General features: G+C 44.4%; 1 protein-coding gene across 1 annotated transcript in view; it reads right to left on the bottom strand.

Moving 5' to 3' along the window:
• Positions 1-10,304: 10,304 nt before the first annotated feature.
• The window catches only part of ATG3 (autophagy related 3), a 31,016-nt gene continuing 25,493 nt past the window's right edge, over positions 10,305-15,827 (bottom strand). The window contains exon 13 of the mRNA XM_083172680.1: positions 10,305-10,556. Coding sequence (XP_083028806.1) covers positions 10,475-10,556 — 82 coding nt within the window. The 3' untranslated portion in view covers positions 10,305-10,474. The remainder of the gene's footprint in view (positions 10,557-15,827) is intronic.

Raw genomic sequence — 15,827 nt, 5'->3', positions numbered from 1 at the left:
CCAGCCCCAGGCAAAACCAGCCAGCAGGGTAATGCCACAGCCGGGGGGAGACTTTTTATGCAAGTCCCCCCGGCCAAAGCATTAACCCTACCGACCAGTCAGCCTGGCCAGGGGCCCTGGGGGAGTGGGGACCCCCCCAATAAAGGGGTCCCCCCCCTCCAGGACTTACCTGACCAGGCTAAAGCCTGGTGCTGTCCTCGATGCCCCTGGGCGGTGGGCATCGAGCTGATAGCGGTGTAAAAAATAGAACAAACGATTGTTTTTTACTGTGGCACTACAAGTGCCAGCAAGCTGGGACTTGGAGAACCACAAGTCCCAGCCTGCTGGGCATTAAAGGGCCCGCTGGGTCTTGTAGTGCCACAGTAAAAAAAATAGTTAAATAAAACACACCGACACCCATTTTAAATAAAAGTTTAATACACACATTACACACATACTGATACTTACCTATCTTGATCCCGTTGGTAGGTCGCTGGCTCCGGTGTCGGCGGCTCCGTGTCGGCGGCTCCGGGGACGGCGTCCTGTCCGAGGATAATCCATGTTGGACCTGTGGAAGGAAATCCTACTCACCCAGGTCCTGCATGGATGGTCTTCTTTCTTCATCTGTCGACATCCAGGTCTTCTGACAGCTGCTGGCGACTTCCAGCAGCTGTCGGCATCTTCCGCGACGCTCCCCGGCTTTCAGAGCCGGAGAGAACCTTCCTCTTAGGTGTCTGGGCTCAGAATGAATTCTGGCCAATCAGGAGCCGCCTAGCCGCCTAGCGGCCAATCAGGAAAGACCTTTTTCTGATTGGCCGCTAGGCGGCTCCTGATTGGCCAGAATTCATTCTGAGCCCAGACACCGAAGAGGAAGGTTCTCTCCGGCTCTGAATGCCGGGGAGCGTCGCGGAAGATGCCGACAGCTGCTGGAAGTCGCTAGCAGCTGTCAGAAGACCTGGATGTCGACAGATGAAGAAAGAAGACCATCCATGCAGGACCTGGGTGAGTAGGATTTCCTTCCACAGGTCCAACATGGATTATCCTCGGACAGGACACCGTCCCCAGAGCCGCCGACACCGGAGCCAGCGACCTACCAACGGGATCAAGATAGGTAAGTATCAGTATGTGTGTAATGTGTGTATTAAACTTTTATTTAAAATGGGTGTCAGTGTGTTTTATTTAACTATTTTTTTTACTGTGGCACTACAAGACCCAGCGGGCCCTTTAATGCCCAGCAGGCTGGGACTTGTGGTTCTCCAAGTCCCAGCTTGCTGGCACTTGTAGTGCCACAGTAAAAAACAATCGTTTGTTCTATTTTTTACACCGCTATCAGCTCGATGCCCACCGCCCAGGGGCATCGAGGACAGCACCAGGCTTCAGCCTGGTCAGGTAAGTCCTGGAGGGGGGGGGGACCCCTTTATTGGGGGGGTCCCCACTCCCCCAGGGCCCCTGGCCAGGCTGACTGGTCGGTAGGGTTAATGCTTTGGCCGGGGGGACTTGCATAAAAAGTCTCCCCCCGGCTGTGGCATTACCCTGCTGGCTGGTTTTGCCTGGGGCTGGTTCTTAAAATACGGGGGACCCCTAGTCATTTTGTCCCCCGTATTTTGGGAACCAGCCCCAGAGCAGGAGCCTGGGGCTGGTTGTTAAAAATCAGGGAACCCCTATTTGTCGGGTTCCCTGATTTTTAATTACCGGCCCCGGCTCCTTCAGCCTGGTGCTGGTTACAGCTGTGGGGGGGACCCCACGCCGTTTTTTTTTTTTTATTTATTTATTTTTCTATTTTTTTTTACACCTTGCAGCCTGCACGGATCTGACTGATCCGTGCAGACTGCTAGAAATAATTCGTATTAGCAGCCGTATATACGGCCGCTAATACGGATGGTTACACCATCGGAGGGTTACAAAGCAGTCGTATCTGACTGCTTTGTAACTGACCCTCCGGAACACGAGTTTGCATACGACTTAAACAGTCGTATGCAGCCGTAGGGGAAATACCAATACGAAAAACTAGGTTTTTCATATTGGTAAATTTCCCCCTTAATCTCTTTCCATCTTCTGAAAAATAATAATTTAATTTCTGAATTTATTTTATGGATGTTTTTGGACAGCCTCACAAAGCAAAATGTGGTTGTAAGAGAAAAACACAACCATGGGATGATGTTTATTTACACCGCCAAGGCAAACAGGACCCTAGAAAAACAAGTGATGCCTAGAATAAGGATTTGAAAGAAATTGCGGTACTTGTGAGTTATCCGGGCTGCCGATTTCTAAATCGGGTCGGATCGGGCACATCGCATCGCATCGCATGCGACCATCGGATGCGATGCGATGCGATGCGATGACCCGATTTTTCCATAGGAATCAATGTTAAAATGGACTGAGTCCATTTTAACATGGAATTCAATGGGAAAAAGGGGTCCTTTTCATACCCCTACTATCCAAGTGGGCATGGAGTTGGATATAAACCTGTGCCGAGCGTAGCGAGCCACCGAGCCCGAAGCGTGGCGAGCGTAGCGAGCCCCGCGAGGGGACACAGAATACCGTCCCCTCGCCACGCTTCGGGCTCGGTCCATTTTAACATTGATTCCTATGGAAAAATCGGGTCATCGCATCCGATGATCGCATGCGATGCGATGCGATGCGATATCGCATCGCATCTGATTGTATGCCTTAACTTAAGGCATACAATCAAAAAATCGGCAGCCCAGATAACTCACAAGTACCGAAATTGCAATACAGGTTAGCTCATCTACTGTGCACAGGCAACTTCTTGCATTGGGACGGAAGGCTAGAAGGCCAGTGAAAAAACAGCTGCTCACAAAATCTACAAATGGGCTCAGAAATATAAAAACTGGACCAAGGAAGACTGGCAGAAGGTTAACTTCAGTGATGAAAGCCATTTCTTTGTACAGGGACACAGAAGTCAACTGTTTGGAGGTCAACTGGAGAGATCAGTGATTGTCACATTGGGCCTTATTCTGATCGGTGCGGATATTCCCGAATTCTTACGGTGCGGGCCGCATGCATCGCTGTGCGGCAGCGTGCGGGCATCGTCCGTAGAAACGCCCACGTGTCCTCCGCATTCGGACGGACTCACTCTGTAAGAACAGGGCGTGTGTACGGACGACATACAAACCGTGCGCGTGCGGGGGAAACGTACAGATTCTTGCACGGTCTTCCCGCACAAGCACGGTCTTACCGCGTGAGAACGTACGGAAAGCTGTCCGTACGCCCCGATGCGGAGTATTTACGCACAATCCAACACTTTTGTACTGAGTACACACAGCGATCACATGACCCACTTAGGCTATTAGGCAACCTCCTGAAAAAGGGATTGTTAGCAATTTCAATCAATTAAATGCTCATCTATACTGACCCACATTCCTACTACATTCATGACACACATTAACCCTTACAGCATGTGACCCTAACATACATCTATATACACTATGTACATTTTGCTTATTTTAAACATTTTAAACAACTTACACATATACTTTAGCATGTTAGAAAAAAACACTGACAACTTTGAACTTTAAATAACGATTTATTATAAACCAAATGCCAACCAAAAAATAATTTAATCCTCCGCATCTATTAGGCGGTCCATTTCCTCGAGCATGAGGCGCATCAGGCCTCGCAGTCTTACGAGGGCCCCACGGCGACCCTCCTCTGCTTGGGCAGGCTCATCTGTGGAGGAAATTCAAAATGAAAAATGACTAATGATATTCATGCATACATTTAACATAGTCAAACCAACATTTGAAACATGCATTGTGACAGGTGTGTGTGTATATATATATAGATATATATATATATATATACACACATATATAACTATATATATGAGACATACACCTATACATACATGCATACATACTACATGGAAAGCCTGATTTTGGCCCTCTACCCTTTACTCTGTCGAACACCTCACAGTCATACTGCTCCTTCTCAATCCAAACCCACCCATGACAAAGCTGTGAGAAGCATGTCACGCGCTGCACCAATCACAATTCGGCAAACAAAGTTCAGTGTCTGTTATATGATGGAGCCTGGCAGGGGAGTTACACAACTCTCAGGAATGCTCAGTACATTTGTGCAATCAAGCATGGCTTGCCTGCTGATGGTCTGCTCCAGAAATCATTGTCATAATGCCAGTTAGGGGAAGCTGTAGCAATAACCCACTCCCATGCTCAAAAGCATTACTAAGAACAAATCAACACAAAATTATGGTGCAAAACATACATGCAGACCGCAGGGTGTGGTTAGCTAGAGGAGGGCCCAGGGGCACTGACCACTTGTTACTCCAGTCTAAGCCACGCCTGTCCATACTCCATTTATGCCATACTGAATCTAGTTTACAAAGATCAATCACCAGTAAACTCTACTCACCTATATGAGGCTTTCTTCCAGGATACAGATTAACTACACAGGTTCAGTGGCACTTAAAATCGACCTGACAGCCATCCGCACAACCTGTGTCATTAATATGTGTCCAGGATGAAAGGGATGGTTTGCCCACCCTATCTAACCCCTAAGTGTGTCTGTTGCTACCCAGTTTGTTTTATCACTTTATAGTATGGAAAAAAATAATTGAATCACCAGTGCTACCTAGCAAATAGAAGATGACAAAAGGAATAATGAAACTTTATCTATACATACCAATTTGGGGTGCCTGCACCACCTCACAGGCCACCTGGCCCCAGTAGCAGGCCCGTGCAGCAGCAGCCGGTGGGATTGTCCGCGGCTGAATTGTCCATGTGGGGCCGTGTGCTGGATAGTATTGTGCAGCAGGGAGAGTCGGCATTCGAGCGGGTGCGTAGGGCCGAGGAGGTGCTGCAGGGTTTGACCACCAGCCAGCAGATTATTGCTGAGAGCCTGCAGGCTATGAGTGCCAGCCAGCAAGCTATGGCTGGCAGCCACCAAGCTATTGCTGGTAGCCTGCAGGTGCTGGCTGATCAAGCCCTGCGGCAAAACGACCTCCTCCGCCATAATGAACTTATGGTGGAGCTAGTTAACAGCAATAGGGCCCTAATGTCACCCGCTTCGGGTGCATTACCAACCTCATCACTCCCTGCTGCCAGAGGGGGAAGAAGATCCACCCCCTCACCAGCACGTGCTCCACATGAGCCACCATCGGCCTCTGGCCGTGGACGAGGTCGAAGAGCTGCTGCACGTGGCAAGGAGCCTGCCAGGGGCAAACGTGCTCGCAAATGAACTTGTGTCCCCATTAATCTCCTCCGTTATGTCTTCCCAAATCTTCCATTGAGCTGTGTGTGTCAGCATCCTGTGTCCAAATCCGTGCCCAGGGTCACCACTTTTGCCCGCGGTTCAAATGTCATGTTTGGTTCCTCTGTTGCCCTGTTTCAGTGTGCTGTACTTGAAGTGTTGGTGCTGTACTTTTGTTGTGAAGCCACCTGATGTGTTCCCAATGATTCTGCTGTGGCTATTTATTCTTTATTATGTAATTTTTGTCCTGGTATGGTACCATTTGTTTTGTTATGTATTTTAAATTTTTGGCAAAGTTTGTTTAATAAATGTTATTTTGGCCCCACAAATGTCTGTATTAATTTAGACATGCAGAAGTGGCATGTGTATTAGTATTAATATTATTAAGTTGTGTGCATTATTTGCAGTGTAAAAGTGTGTGACAAGTGCAGCATGTAATGTTCCCTTTAAGCTGCAATGCTTCCAATTGTAGCAGTGAGAAGCGTGTAATTAACAAGTAATGGGTAAAGTATGTGATTGTATTGGGTTCAGGTGACATTGGTTGAGGTGCGTCCGTCCTGATTAGGCGTTCCGATTGCCTAGCGCATGACCGAGTGGTGTCCGCAAAGCAAAAGTAACCTTTTGGACACCGCACATTTCTTCCCTTTTTGTTCGCGTGCATTCGGCGTGCTGTCCGAATGCACGCCTACCAATATATGTGTACTCCCCCGTGTCCGCCCATGTTTCCGCCCAGTTTAGCCCACTTTGAAACTACGCCCCTGTGTCATTCCGCATGACGCCCATAACACACCCCTATTGCCCGAATGTATGCGGTGCACATTTCTGTACGGTATTAGTGAGAACAAGTACAGAGACCATACGTGGCACATGCGCATAGCGTTCCCCACGCATGCGCAGATGGCTAAAAAACGCGATCCGAAAGAATTCAGGAAAGTACGCACCGATCAGAATAAGGGCCATTGATCAGTGTGCGAAACAGCCAGAAAAGAGGCTTCAGCTACTTTGGTGTTGAGAGCTTGAAGCCAGTTGATGGTATGATGCACTCAGCTCAGTACATTGATATTCTTCAAAGCAAAGTGGTTTCAGAGCTGGAAAAAACATTCCCAGATGGACCAGGCATCTTCTAACAGGATCTTGCCCCATGCCACACATCCAAAATGGTCAAGAATGTCATGGCTGGGAAGAATATAAAGGTACTAGATTGGCCTGGGAACTCACAAGACATGAAACCCATTGAAAATCTGTGATCTATTTGTAAGCGTTGTCTTAGAGGAAAGGACTGCATGATGAAAGTAAAGCTGATTGAAGCACTGATTCAAGTGTGGTACCATGACACCAAAGACTGTTCCAATTTGCTGGATTCTATGCCAAACCGTGTAAAAATGCTTTTGAAAAACATACAAACTAATTGTTGTTTGAAATCAAATCCAAGGTGAAAACCAAAATATTGTAATTTTCATTGCTTGTGTCAATTAATTTGCACAAGGGCAGCACCTCCCAGAGAGGTGGTAACGGCTGGCTCATTAAATGCGTTCAAGGCAAAGTTGGACAAACATTTACTGGAGAAAAACATCCATGGGTACAAAATAAGAAATATATTCTGTCTTTAAAATATCAGAACCTACCAAATCAGCAATGGATATCTATACCAGGTTGAACTAGATGGACGCAAGTTTTTTTTCAGCCTTACCTACTATGTAACTATGTAACCACTAAAGAAAATGTCCCCAGACAAAATGTTATGGTCTGAACAGGCAGAGACTGCCTGTCAGGATTTAAAGACAAGCCTTATGTGCAGAACTTGTCTTGCAAGCTCCAGACATCAGCAGTTTGCATTACAGAATAATGCCTCAGGAACAGGTTTTGGGGCAGTCCTTCCCAGGAGGTAGATAGGAAGGAGAAACCCATCCTATATCTTGCCAAAAGTTGCTGCCTAGAGAACGCAAACACTCAACTGCGGAACAGGAGTGCATGGCGATTGTGGGTGATAGAAGTGGGTGACAGAATTGCTGAGATACTATTTGGTGGGACGAGAATTACGGGTAATCACAGACCATGCACCCTTACAATGACACATATGAACAAGGAAGTAAATGATCATGTGACATGCTGGTTTCTAACTGTATAGCCATTTATATTTGAGATGCAGTATCTTCCTGGGAAACAGCACCTCAATGCAGATGCCCTCTCCAGGAAATCTGTGGGTCCCGACCCTCCAAATAAACATGTGGTGAAGCTATGGGGGGAGGACAAAGGGGGTAAAGGGGAATTTTGGAAGGCGGTGGAGGGTATTCCCGGCAGATGGCACATGTATCGATCTAGTGAGCTTGCCTGGAGAATTTTTTTAAGCTTTACCAGGGTGGTTGAAGCTAATGGGGAAGGAGAGTGATAAGGACAGTGTGACTGCACCTGGTTAGATTAGCAGGATTATGACTGATTCCAGTCCAGGTTTTTAAAGATCATATATGAACCACAATTAGGATAAACAGCACCTATTTGCTAGCTTTATGAATGTGTCAGTGCACAGGAATAATGTTGCTGACTGTGGAATGGCTGCCCAGGGAACAGGCTGGGGTTATGGGGTATTGTAGGGGGTCATTGGAGTGCTGTACCAGCTTGCTACAAGATTGTAACCCGATGCTTGAACTGTATTATGCTTGCAGAAAGTATCTGCCTGTGTAAGAAAGAAAATGGTGGTACTTCATCCAGTGGATCCTTTTCACAATAAATACATACATACAGATATACACTATGTTAGCAGATCAGATATATATATATATATATATATATATATATATATACACACACACACACACACACACTATTCTATTTATTATCTATCTATCTCACAGGGAATCTGCACTCTTTATTTTAACTAACAATAACAAAGAGTGGAGATTTAGTTCAATTCATTTAAGCCTGCAGCCCCCTGCGAGGGACCCCACATTTCAGCAGCATGAGTGATGTCATCCTACTAGGAAAGCCAGTAATGGCTTTACATGGCTGATTGGCAATTGTCCATTTCCTGGGAGTGTCAGTGAAAAAGCCCAGGCCAAGCTTTTTCAAGGACACCAGACTTCATGTCTGACCACAAACTTCGACTTTCTTCGCAGCTACCGAGTCAAAGGCTCCTCAGCTGCTGCACACACAGAAGCAATCATTAGATGGCGATAGCGAATGGATGTGCAGATTTCCACAAGGCAGCGATTCCATTCTCCTTGCACATGGGCGGGATGGCAGCTGGGCACCAGAGATTAGCAGCCCAGCGGTCAGGTATGAATTAGGCCCATCGATTGAGAGGTTTGTGGAGAAAGGTGATGCTATTGTCTGTTTAACCTGTGAGAATGTGGAGTAAATGTACTAAATACTTATCCTTGTGATACAGTAAGTTTTTGTTATTGTTTTCCTTAATGATCATGTAGTGCTTCTTTATTGTTCTCTCAGATAATTACAGTACATGAAAAGAAATGAGACATCCACGTACCATCCATATTTTGGTACATATAAACTGTTACATAGCTATTATGAAATAAAAATATATTTTTTTACAATTTATCCTGATTTTCTTTCTTATTACTAGAACCATTTATTACTAGAACAAATCAGAGCAGTTAAAAAAAAAAAAAAAAAAATACCTTCCATTGTGTTTTCGCCGGCTCCTCAGACCTCACTTACATACAGATTAAGTGGGGAGTATACCTCAAGGTTTCTTTGATTTATAGGTAGCTCCTAATGGTGATTTTTCAATCATTGGTATTGTTGGTGCCTGATATTTTTACTCTAGCTGTGGGGAAGTCCCTTTGCAATACACTTTAAAAGCCTGGCACACTATAAAAAGGCTTGGACCAGAAGTTCCATAACGTGGTCCTCGAGGAACCCTAATGGTTCAGGTTTTAAGTATATCCATGCTTGGCCACAGGTGACTTAATTAGTCCATCTTTGTTGAGCCATAGAGAGCCTTCAAACCTGCCTTGAGGATCAAATTTGGAATCCACTACCTTGAACTGTTTTTCCAAGTGACAGAGATGAGCAAAGCTTTCACAAAGTGAGAAGCACAAAGAACACCGAGCTGATTTTTACACAAAAACAGTGGATAAACGCAGCAAAGCAGAACTGACCACATACATCCAAACTACTTTTAGGTTAAACCGCCCTTCCAGTCATGTCATGACATTAAGGGGGGTAATTCAATGCGGGGGTCACGGCAGTCGAGCTTGCCGCCGTGACCCAGTACTGTTCTTGGTCAGCTCGACCGAGAACATGTAGGCGGGATTCAATGTCCCGCCTGCAGCGGGACGAGAAGGGCGCGTGGCCGCGAGTTGCGGCCGGGAAGAGGCTTGCTGCAGCCGGCAGCTCATCACTTCCTGGCCGTTCTCGGCAGAATGAGCCCGACAGCTTGTGAGGTCGGGCTCGTTCTGCTTAGATACCCTGCTCAATGCTGTCGGGGAAGACAGCATTGAATAGGGCCCGGCAGGCATCTCCCCGATGGGAGATGCTCGCCGTGATTGAATATCCCCCTAAGTGGGATGTCAAAGCAGCTTTAACTGATTAAAATGATATACAGCATGCCTATATTCTGTGTGTGTTACTGTATCTGCATACCAAATACTAAGTTTTCCGAGAGAACACTAATGTAACATTTCTTATGCAGATGCATACAGAATATAGTCACGCCTATCAGTCTTTTTTTTTTTTTTTTTTAAGTGTAATCTGTAACATGCAGCCCATCATGTCACCCTGAACTACAGTAGTTAATGTATGACAGTACTGTTTAACCAAGCTACAGGTGGTCTCTGGTTCCTACTGAATAAATAATAGGCTACAGTGTCATGTATACTGGTTCAACCCTGCATGGAAAGGCATAAGGCATACTTTAAATAAATCCCAATAGAGGCATTACAATCAGCCAAGTACATTTATAGAAGGAATGAGTGTTTGTCCCACCTTACACAATTCTTGAGCCAATGTGATTACTTCACACAGATGATTGCTATCTTTTACCTTAAGCTGTAATTCTTTTTCCTGTTAACTTGGATATTTTTGCGGAAATTTTTTTTTTTTCGTTTTCAGGTATAAAACAAAAAGTAGACTGGGAATTGTTTAAATGCAGAAATTTAATCAAATAAGCATATTATACATTACAGAAATGTTGCAAATTTGTATGGCAAAAAAACAAAAACCACAAAAAAACAAAAAAACAAAAGAGGTTTATGTCCGGTCATTAAAAATTGGAACTTTAACAGGATTTGCATGTTGATATCTGTGATTACATTGTAAAATGCCGCGTGTAGTCATATTCTATTGTAGGAATGACGGCCTGTACAAATTTTAGAAAAATAAGAAGGTACCTGAGAGCAGGGGTTAAGGAACAGATTTGTACTTTAGAATGAGCACAAGTGCACAGATATCTAAGAGGGAAACTTACTAAGATGGGAGTTCTATTTCACTGCTATGGTCAACCATTTGGCATCTTCTAGAAGATGACATTTGATTGGTTGCCCATGGCAACATCCCATGTGAAATATAACTCCCATCTTCGTAAATTTCCATTTAATATTTATCTATTTACAGTTTCTTATATAGCGCAGCATATTCCGTTGCGCTTTACATAGGGGACAGTGATACAACAAAACAGGGTATTTACAGACAGTCAAAATGTAGGAGGGTTTATAGTATAGAGGGTAATAGTCCAGGTTTGTCTGTCACAAGAAATACTCATACATTGCAAGCAAAATTAAAGTAATTTGTGTAAGCATTCATCAAGAGGTGTAAAATCATACAGACGGCCACTGGTGAGCAAGCATCACTGTGCTAGATGGGTAAGAAATAGATTCAGTTGAATCTTCAAGCAGTAGATTTTCCAAAATGTCTTTGATATTCACCTTAATAATAGAATTCTAACTAAATATACCAATATAAATAATACCTGCTCTAGAGTGAGATGTAGATAAATAGAGAAGTAACTTACTGAGGAGTGCGTGAATATGTACAGCTGTGTTCTCATACATCTAGCCTCAATACGCCATGCAGCATGAGATTCCTGGTGCGAGTGAGCCATCCAGTCCCGTGCAGCACTGTTAACATTGCAGCATGAAATTTTGGCCACTATGACTAGTATTCATGACAATCAATGTGATATAGGACACTTGTATATTGTGTGTGACCGAGAATATGACTAGTACAGTATGCATGAAGAGACTGCACCGATCAATGTGATATAAGACACTTGTTTATTGAGTGTGATTGAGTCTGTATACAGAGCAGAACAAAACATGAATTAGGAAAAACGGCAGCTGTTACTTTGTGTACAGATTCAGAGAACAAAGATCATATAAAAATAAATCAGCACAGTGTGCAGTATTCAATGCCGGTGCGAGCGGCCGGCAAGGCGGTTAAACTGCGAGGATCACAGAAAACCAGTGATCCTCGCAGTTTAACCCCCGCGCCGGCCGCTCGCACTATGCAACGTTCCGGGGGAATCCTCGCAGTCACAGAACTGCGAGGATTCCCCTAAACTGCGAGAGCCGCGGCTAGTGCAGCAAGCTCGCTGTAATTAGCCTCGGCTCTCGCAGCTTTTGGAGGCACATTCGCAAATTCCCCCTCGCTCAAAAAACGGAGCGAGGGGGAATTTGCGAATGAGGGGGGGTCAGTTGAATACTGACAGGGTTAGCGGTGACTGCGAGCAAAAATTCCTGCTCGCAGTCACCGCTCGCCCACGGCATTGAATATATGCCAGTATCTGCGTGTTTCCTAGTCAAACCGGGTTGCCATTAAGGTGTATTTTCTGCAAAAGAACAAAGCAAACAATACGTCCGATGCTAGAAGATTCTCACACGACCTAGCGTAAGGGGCTATTTGACATGACTGCAGCAAAGATGTATGTGGACACATTCATAAATATCATCAATGTATAAATAAAAACTAACTCAACACATACACACTTTTGCAGTATGGTTGGGAGTAGACATTGGGGCAGATGTATTAAGCATGGAGAAGAGGTAACATGGAGATAATGTGGAAGGAGATAAAGAACCAGCCAATCAGCTGTGTTTGAAATATGACCATTGGGAGTTGATTGGCTGGTGCATTATCTTCTTCCACTTTATCTCTTCTTCAGGCTTAGTACATCTGCCCCATTGCGAGCACTGTATAGTAACTTGAGGGTGAGAACTGGTATAAAAGACAACAAAAATACAAGAATAAGGTGGGAGTAATGTAAGGAGCCATGGGGCGGATGTGAGACCGGGTGAAAGTGTGATGTACACCTGCTGCATGTAGAGAAAGTATTTTGGATTTGCAGGAAACCTGGTAAAATATGACATCTGTGCAATGTGAATAGCTTCTGCTTCCGCTCACATGCTGCACTATATTACATAATCTATAATATTTTATTATCCTTTATTTATATGGCGATAAGGGATCCGCAATGCTCAATTACAGAATACATAAACGAATAAGCAAAACAGTGACTTACAGTCGAATACAACTATCATCATGGCAGAAAAGTGCAGGATGGTTCTATCAGAGATAAATAAGAGAAGGAAAAGCGCATGAGGGAAGAGGGCCTGCTCGGGAGAGCTTACGTTCTAAAGGGGAAAGACAGACAGAGGTGACACAGATGGGTTACAAAGTGAGCATGGAACGGAGGGTTAAGGTGAGATTTGGCTAGTTTTGGTGAAGAAGTGGGTCTTGAGAGTCCATTTGAAGTTTTGTAGAGAGATAGGGAGAGGTAGCTAATGCAAGAGAAAGGGCGCAGCACGTGAAAAGTCTTGGAGGTAGGAGTGGAAGGAAGTTATCAGTAGGCAGGAGAGGTGACGAGGATGAGTGTAAAAAGAGATGAGTGGTATTCTGAAAGGAAAGGGAAGCCTGTGAAGGGCTTGTAGAAAAAGGAAGGTGGATGTAGTGCGTTTGGTGAGGAAGATCCTGGAAATACGTTTAAGATGAAAACAGCCAGGAGAGGGCAGGATCATGTAGACCAAGGGAGTGACGGATTTGAAGGTGGAGAGGGTGGTCCAGTGTCAAAAGCAGCAGAGAGGTTGAGAAGAATAAGCAACGAGTAGTAGCCCTTAGATTTTGAAGAATGGAGATAGTTGCAGACTTTTTGAGGACAGCTTCAGTGGAGTGGAGAGGACAGAAGCCACACTGGGTCAAGTAGTGAGTGGGAGGAGAGAAAGGCAGTTGTAGACAATACGCTCAAGGAGTTTGGGGGCAAAAGGGAGAAGAGATATATCGGTAGTTGGAGGGTGTTTGGCTCAAGGGTATATTAGGGGTTTTAAGGATAAGGGAGATGAGAGCATGTTTGAAGGCAGATGGGACCGTGCCTAATGAGGGAGAGGTTGGGCTAGATGGTAACAGGCAGAGGTAGAGAGATAGGGAAGGATTTCAGAGTTGGTAAGAGGGAGGAGTACAGTATGTCAAATATATATAATTCTAGTCCTTTTACTGTATGTTGACACAATAGCATATCATGTATTGTAATTAGCTTTCTCTAGCTAACTATAATCAAGCACAGATGTTCTGAAATTGCAAAACAATATTATGTATTTCTTTGTTTCAATTCTGTTTCCAGAATATATGCACGGCCCAAAATTTATCACCAGATATATTCATGCTTGCCAGAAGTAATATGCACTTCGGATACTTCAGTTTATAATTGCCAGCAAGACCACGTAGATAAAAATGGGGACAAGAGATATATACAATGTAATTTATTATGGATGTAGTAAAAGATTAGTAGTGGGAGTGCCTATAGAAATTATCATAACATATAACGGATGTCAACGGCCTCACCCACGGCTTAATGGACTGACAATTGAACTGAGAACAACATGAATGATGGAGCAATGTATTAAAATAATAATGATTTTAACAATTGGAGTGTAGTTGTTTTCTTCTTGCAACGAGTACATCACTGACAACCTAGAAATGGGGGGGATTTCAACAAGGACCAGGAGGAGGAATTGTACGGGAGAAGAGGTGGTTGGTTGCTGATGGTTTGTGATGTCCTGACGAATTGAGTTAATTTTGGATGTTAAATAAGTGACAAAGTCAAAAGCAGAGAGTGATAAGGGGAAGGGAGGTAGAGGTGGGCAGAGGAGGGAGTTGACAGTGGCAAAGAGGCACTGTGGGTTTTTAGATTGGGAAGAAAGGAGGTTCTTGAAGTATGACTGTTTAGCAAAGAAATGGGCAGCACTGAAGGATGAAAACATACAGTAAACTTAAAATGAAATTAGTCGCTTAGCAGTATGTGAGCATTTTTGCAGGTATCTGGTGCATTTGGTGTGCCAGGGTTGAGGAGAAGTTTAAAAAGGGTGAGTAGTGGTCGGTGGAGTGAGAATGTAGAGCCGAAGTAAGGGATGAGTTATTTAGGGAAGGTCAATATACTGAATATTGCGCTTAGTGATGGTAGTCTTGGGAGATGGAAATGGAGACACAGAGAGGGATGGGTTAAAAGAGTAGGTGATCGCCACTAATACTTTGGTCACCTTGGAGTGAATTTATCACAGATGGAGCTGGGGCGTCAATCTTCCCTAAACCATCCAATTCTGACCCCATGCAATTTAGCCTCATCGAGAATGCTCTTGACTCCCCTTAGCAATGATAGGCCCTCCTGCCTGTTAGAGCCTACTGGTTTATGTTTCAACACCATGAATGTATAATTCACTGTAAATGTATGTTACTTTTGTATACACTATTGGAGTACTATACTTTATACTATATGTTCACCTTGATTCATGTACACCCCCCCTCCCCCCCTCCCCTCTCCCCCTATAACACAATGTTTTTTTTTTTTTCTGGTCTCCTTTACCCCCCTTTGCATATTGTACCCTCTCGATGAAAATGTATGTTCTTTTTCTTCTTTATTTCAATAAAAATCAATGATGTTAAAAGAGTAGGTGATGGTCAGAGGTGGAAGATGAGCAGGTGCAGAGCATCGACCTCAAATGTAGAGAACTTAACCTTTTCAGGTCCAACGTCTAGTCAGGCTCAAAAGCCCTAGTGCTAGTAACAGATCCAATGGTGAGCCACTTGGAAATAAAAACTTAAACATCATTCAACACTCAATGTATACCAATTTTGAATAAAAAAAATAAAAACATTATAATTTAAAAACATTTAAACCAGACTGTTAACATTGCGAAAAAAATAAAAATAAATTTGGACTGCAAAGGGTTAAGGCAAGGTTCTGAGGGGTAGGAGTGGGTACTAGTTAACCAGGGGGTAGAAGGAATATATATCAGGTGCCAGAGACTGGTAGAGATCACTAATACCCCTTTCACATCGCACCTAATTACTGGGTACAAGCAGGTTCAACCTGGTGATTAATGCCATGTGAAAGGAATTACCGGTTACAGCTAACTGGTAGCAACACGGCATTCCCAACTGGGTAAAAAGCAGAGTTCTTACCGGTTCATTGCCGGTCCACCCCCCCCCCACGATGAAGCAACAATGCTCTGCTGCGCCCCCCACATGATGTCAGCAAACCGGCAATTTTGCTGGTTCACTGCTGCAATCTAAACAGACCACACATGCAGGATCGCATCGGGACTGAACCATTTAAAAGTCCCGGTGCAACCCTGCATTTGCGGTCTGAAAGCAGTATTAGTGCATGCACACGA

This window comes from Crinia signifera, chromosome 2 (assembly GCF_055691185.1).
Source record: "Crinia signifera chromosome 2, ASM5569118v1, whole genome shotgun sequence".
Classification (NCBI taxonomy): domain Eukaryota; kingdom Metazoa; phylum Chordata; class Amphibia; order Anura; family Myobatrachidae; genus Crinia; species Crinia signifera.
This window is presented reverse-complemented; position numbering and strand designations above follow the sequence as displayed.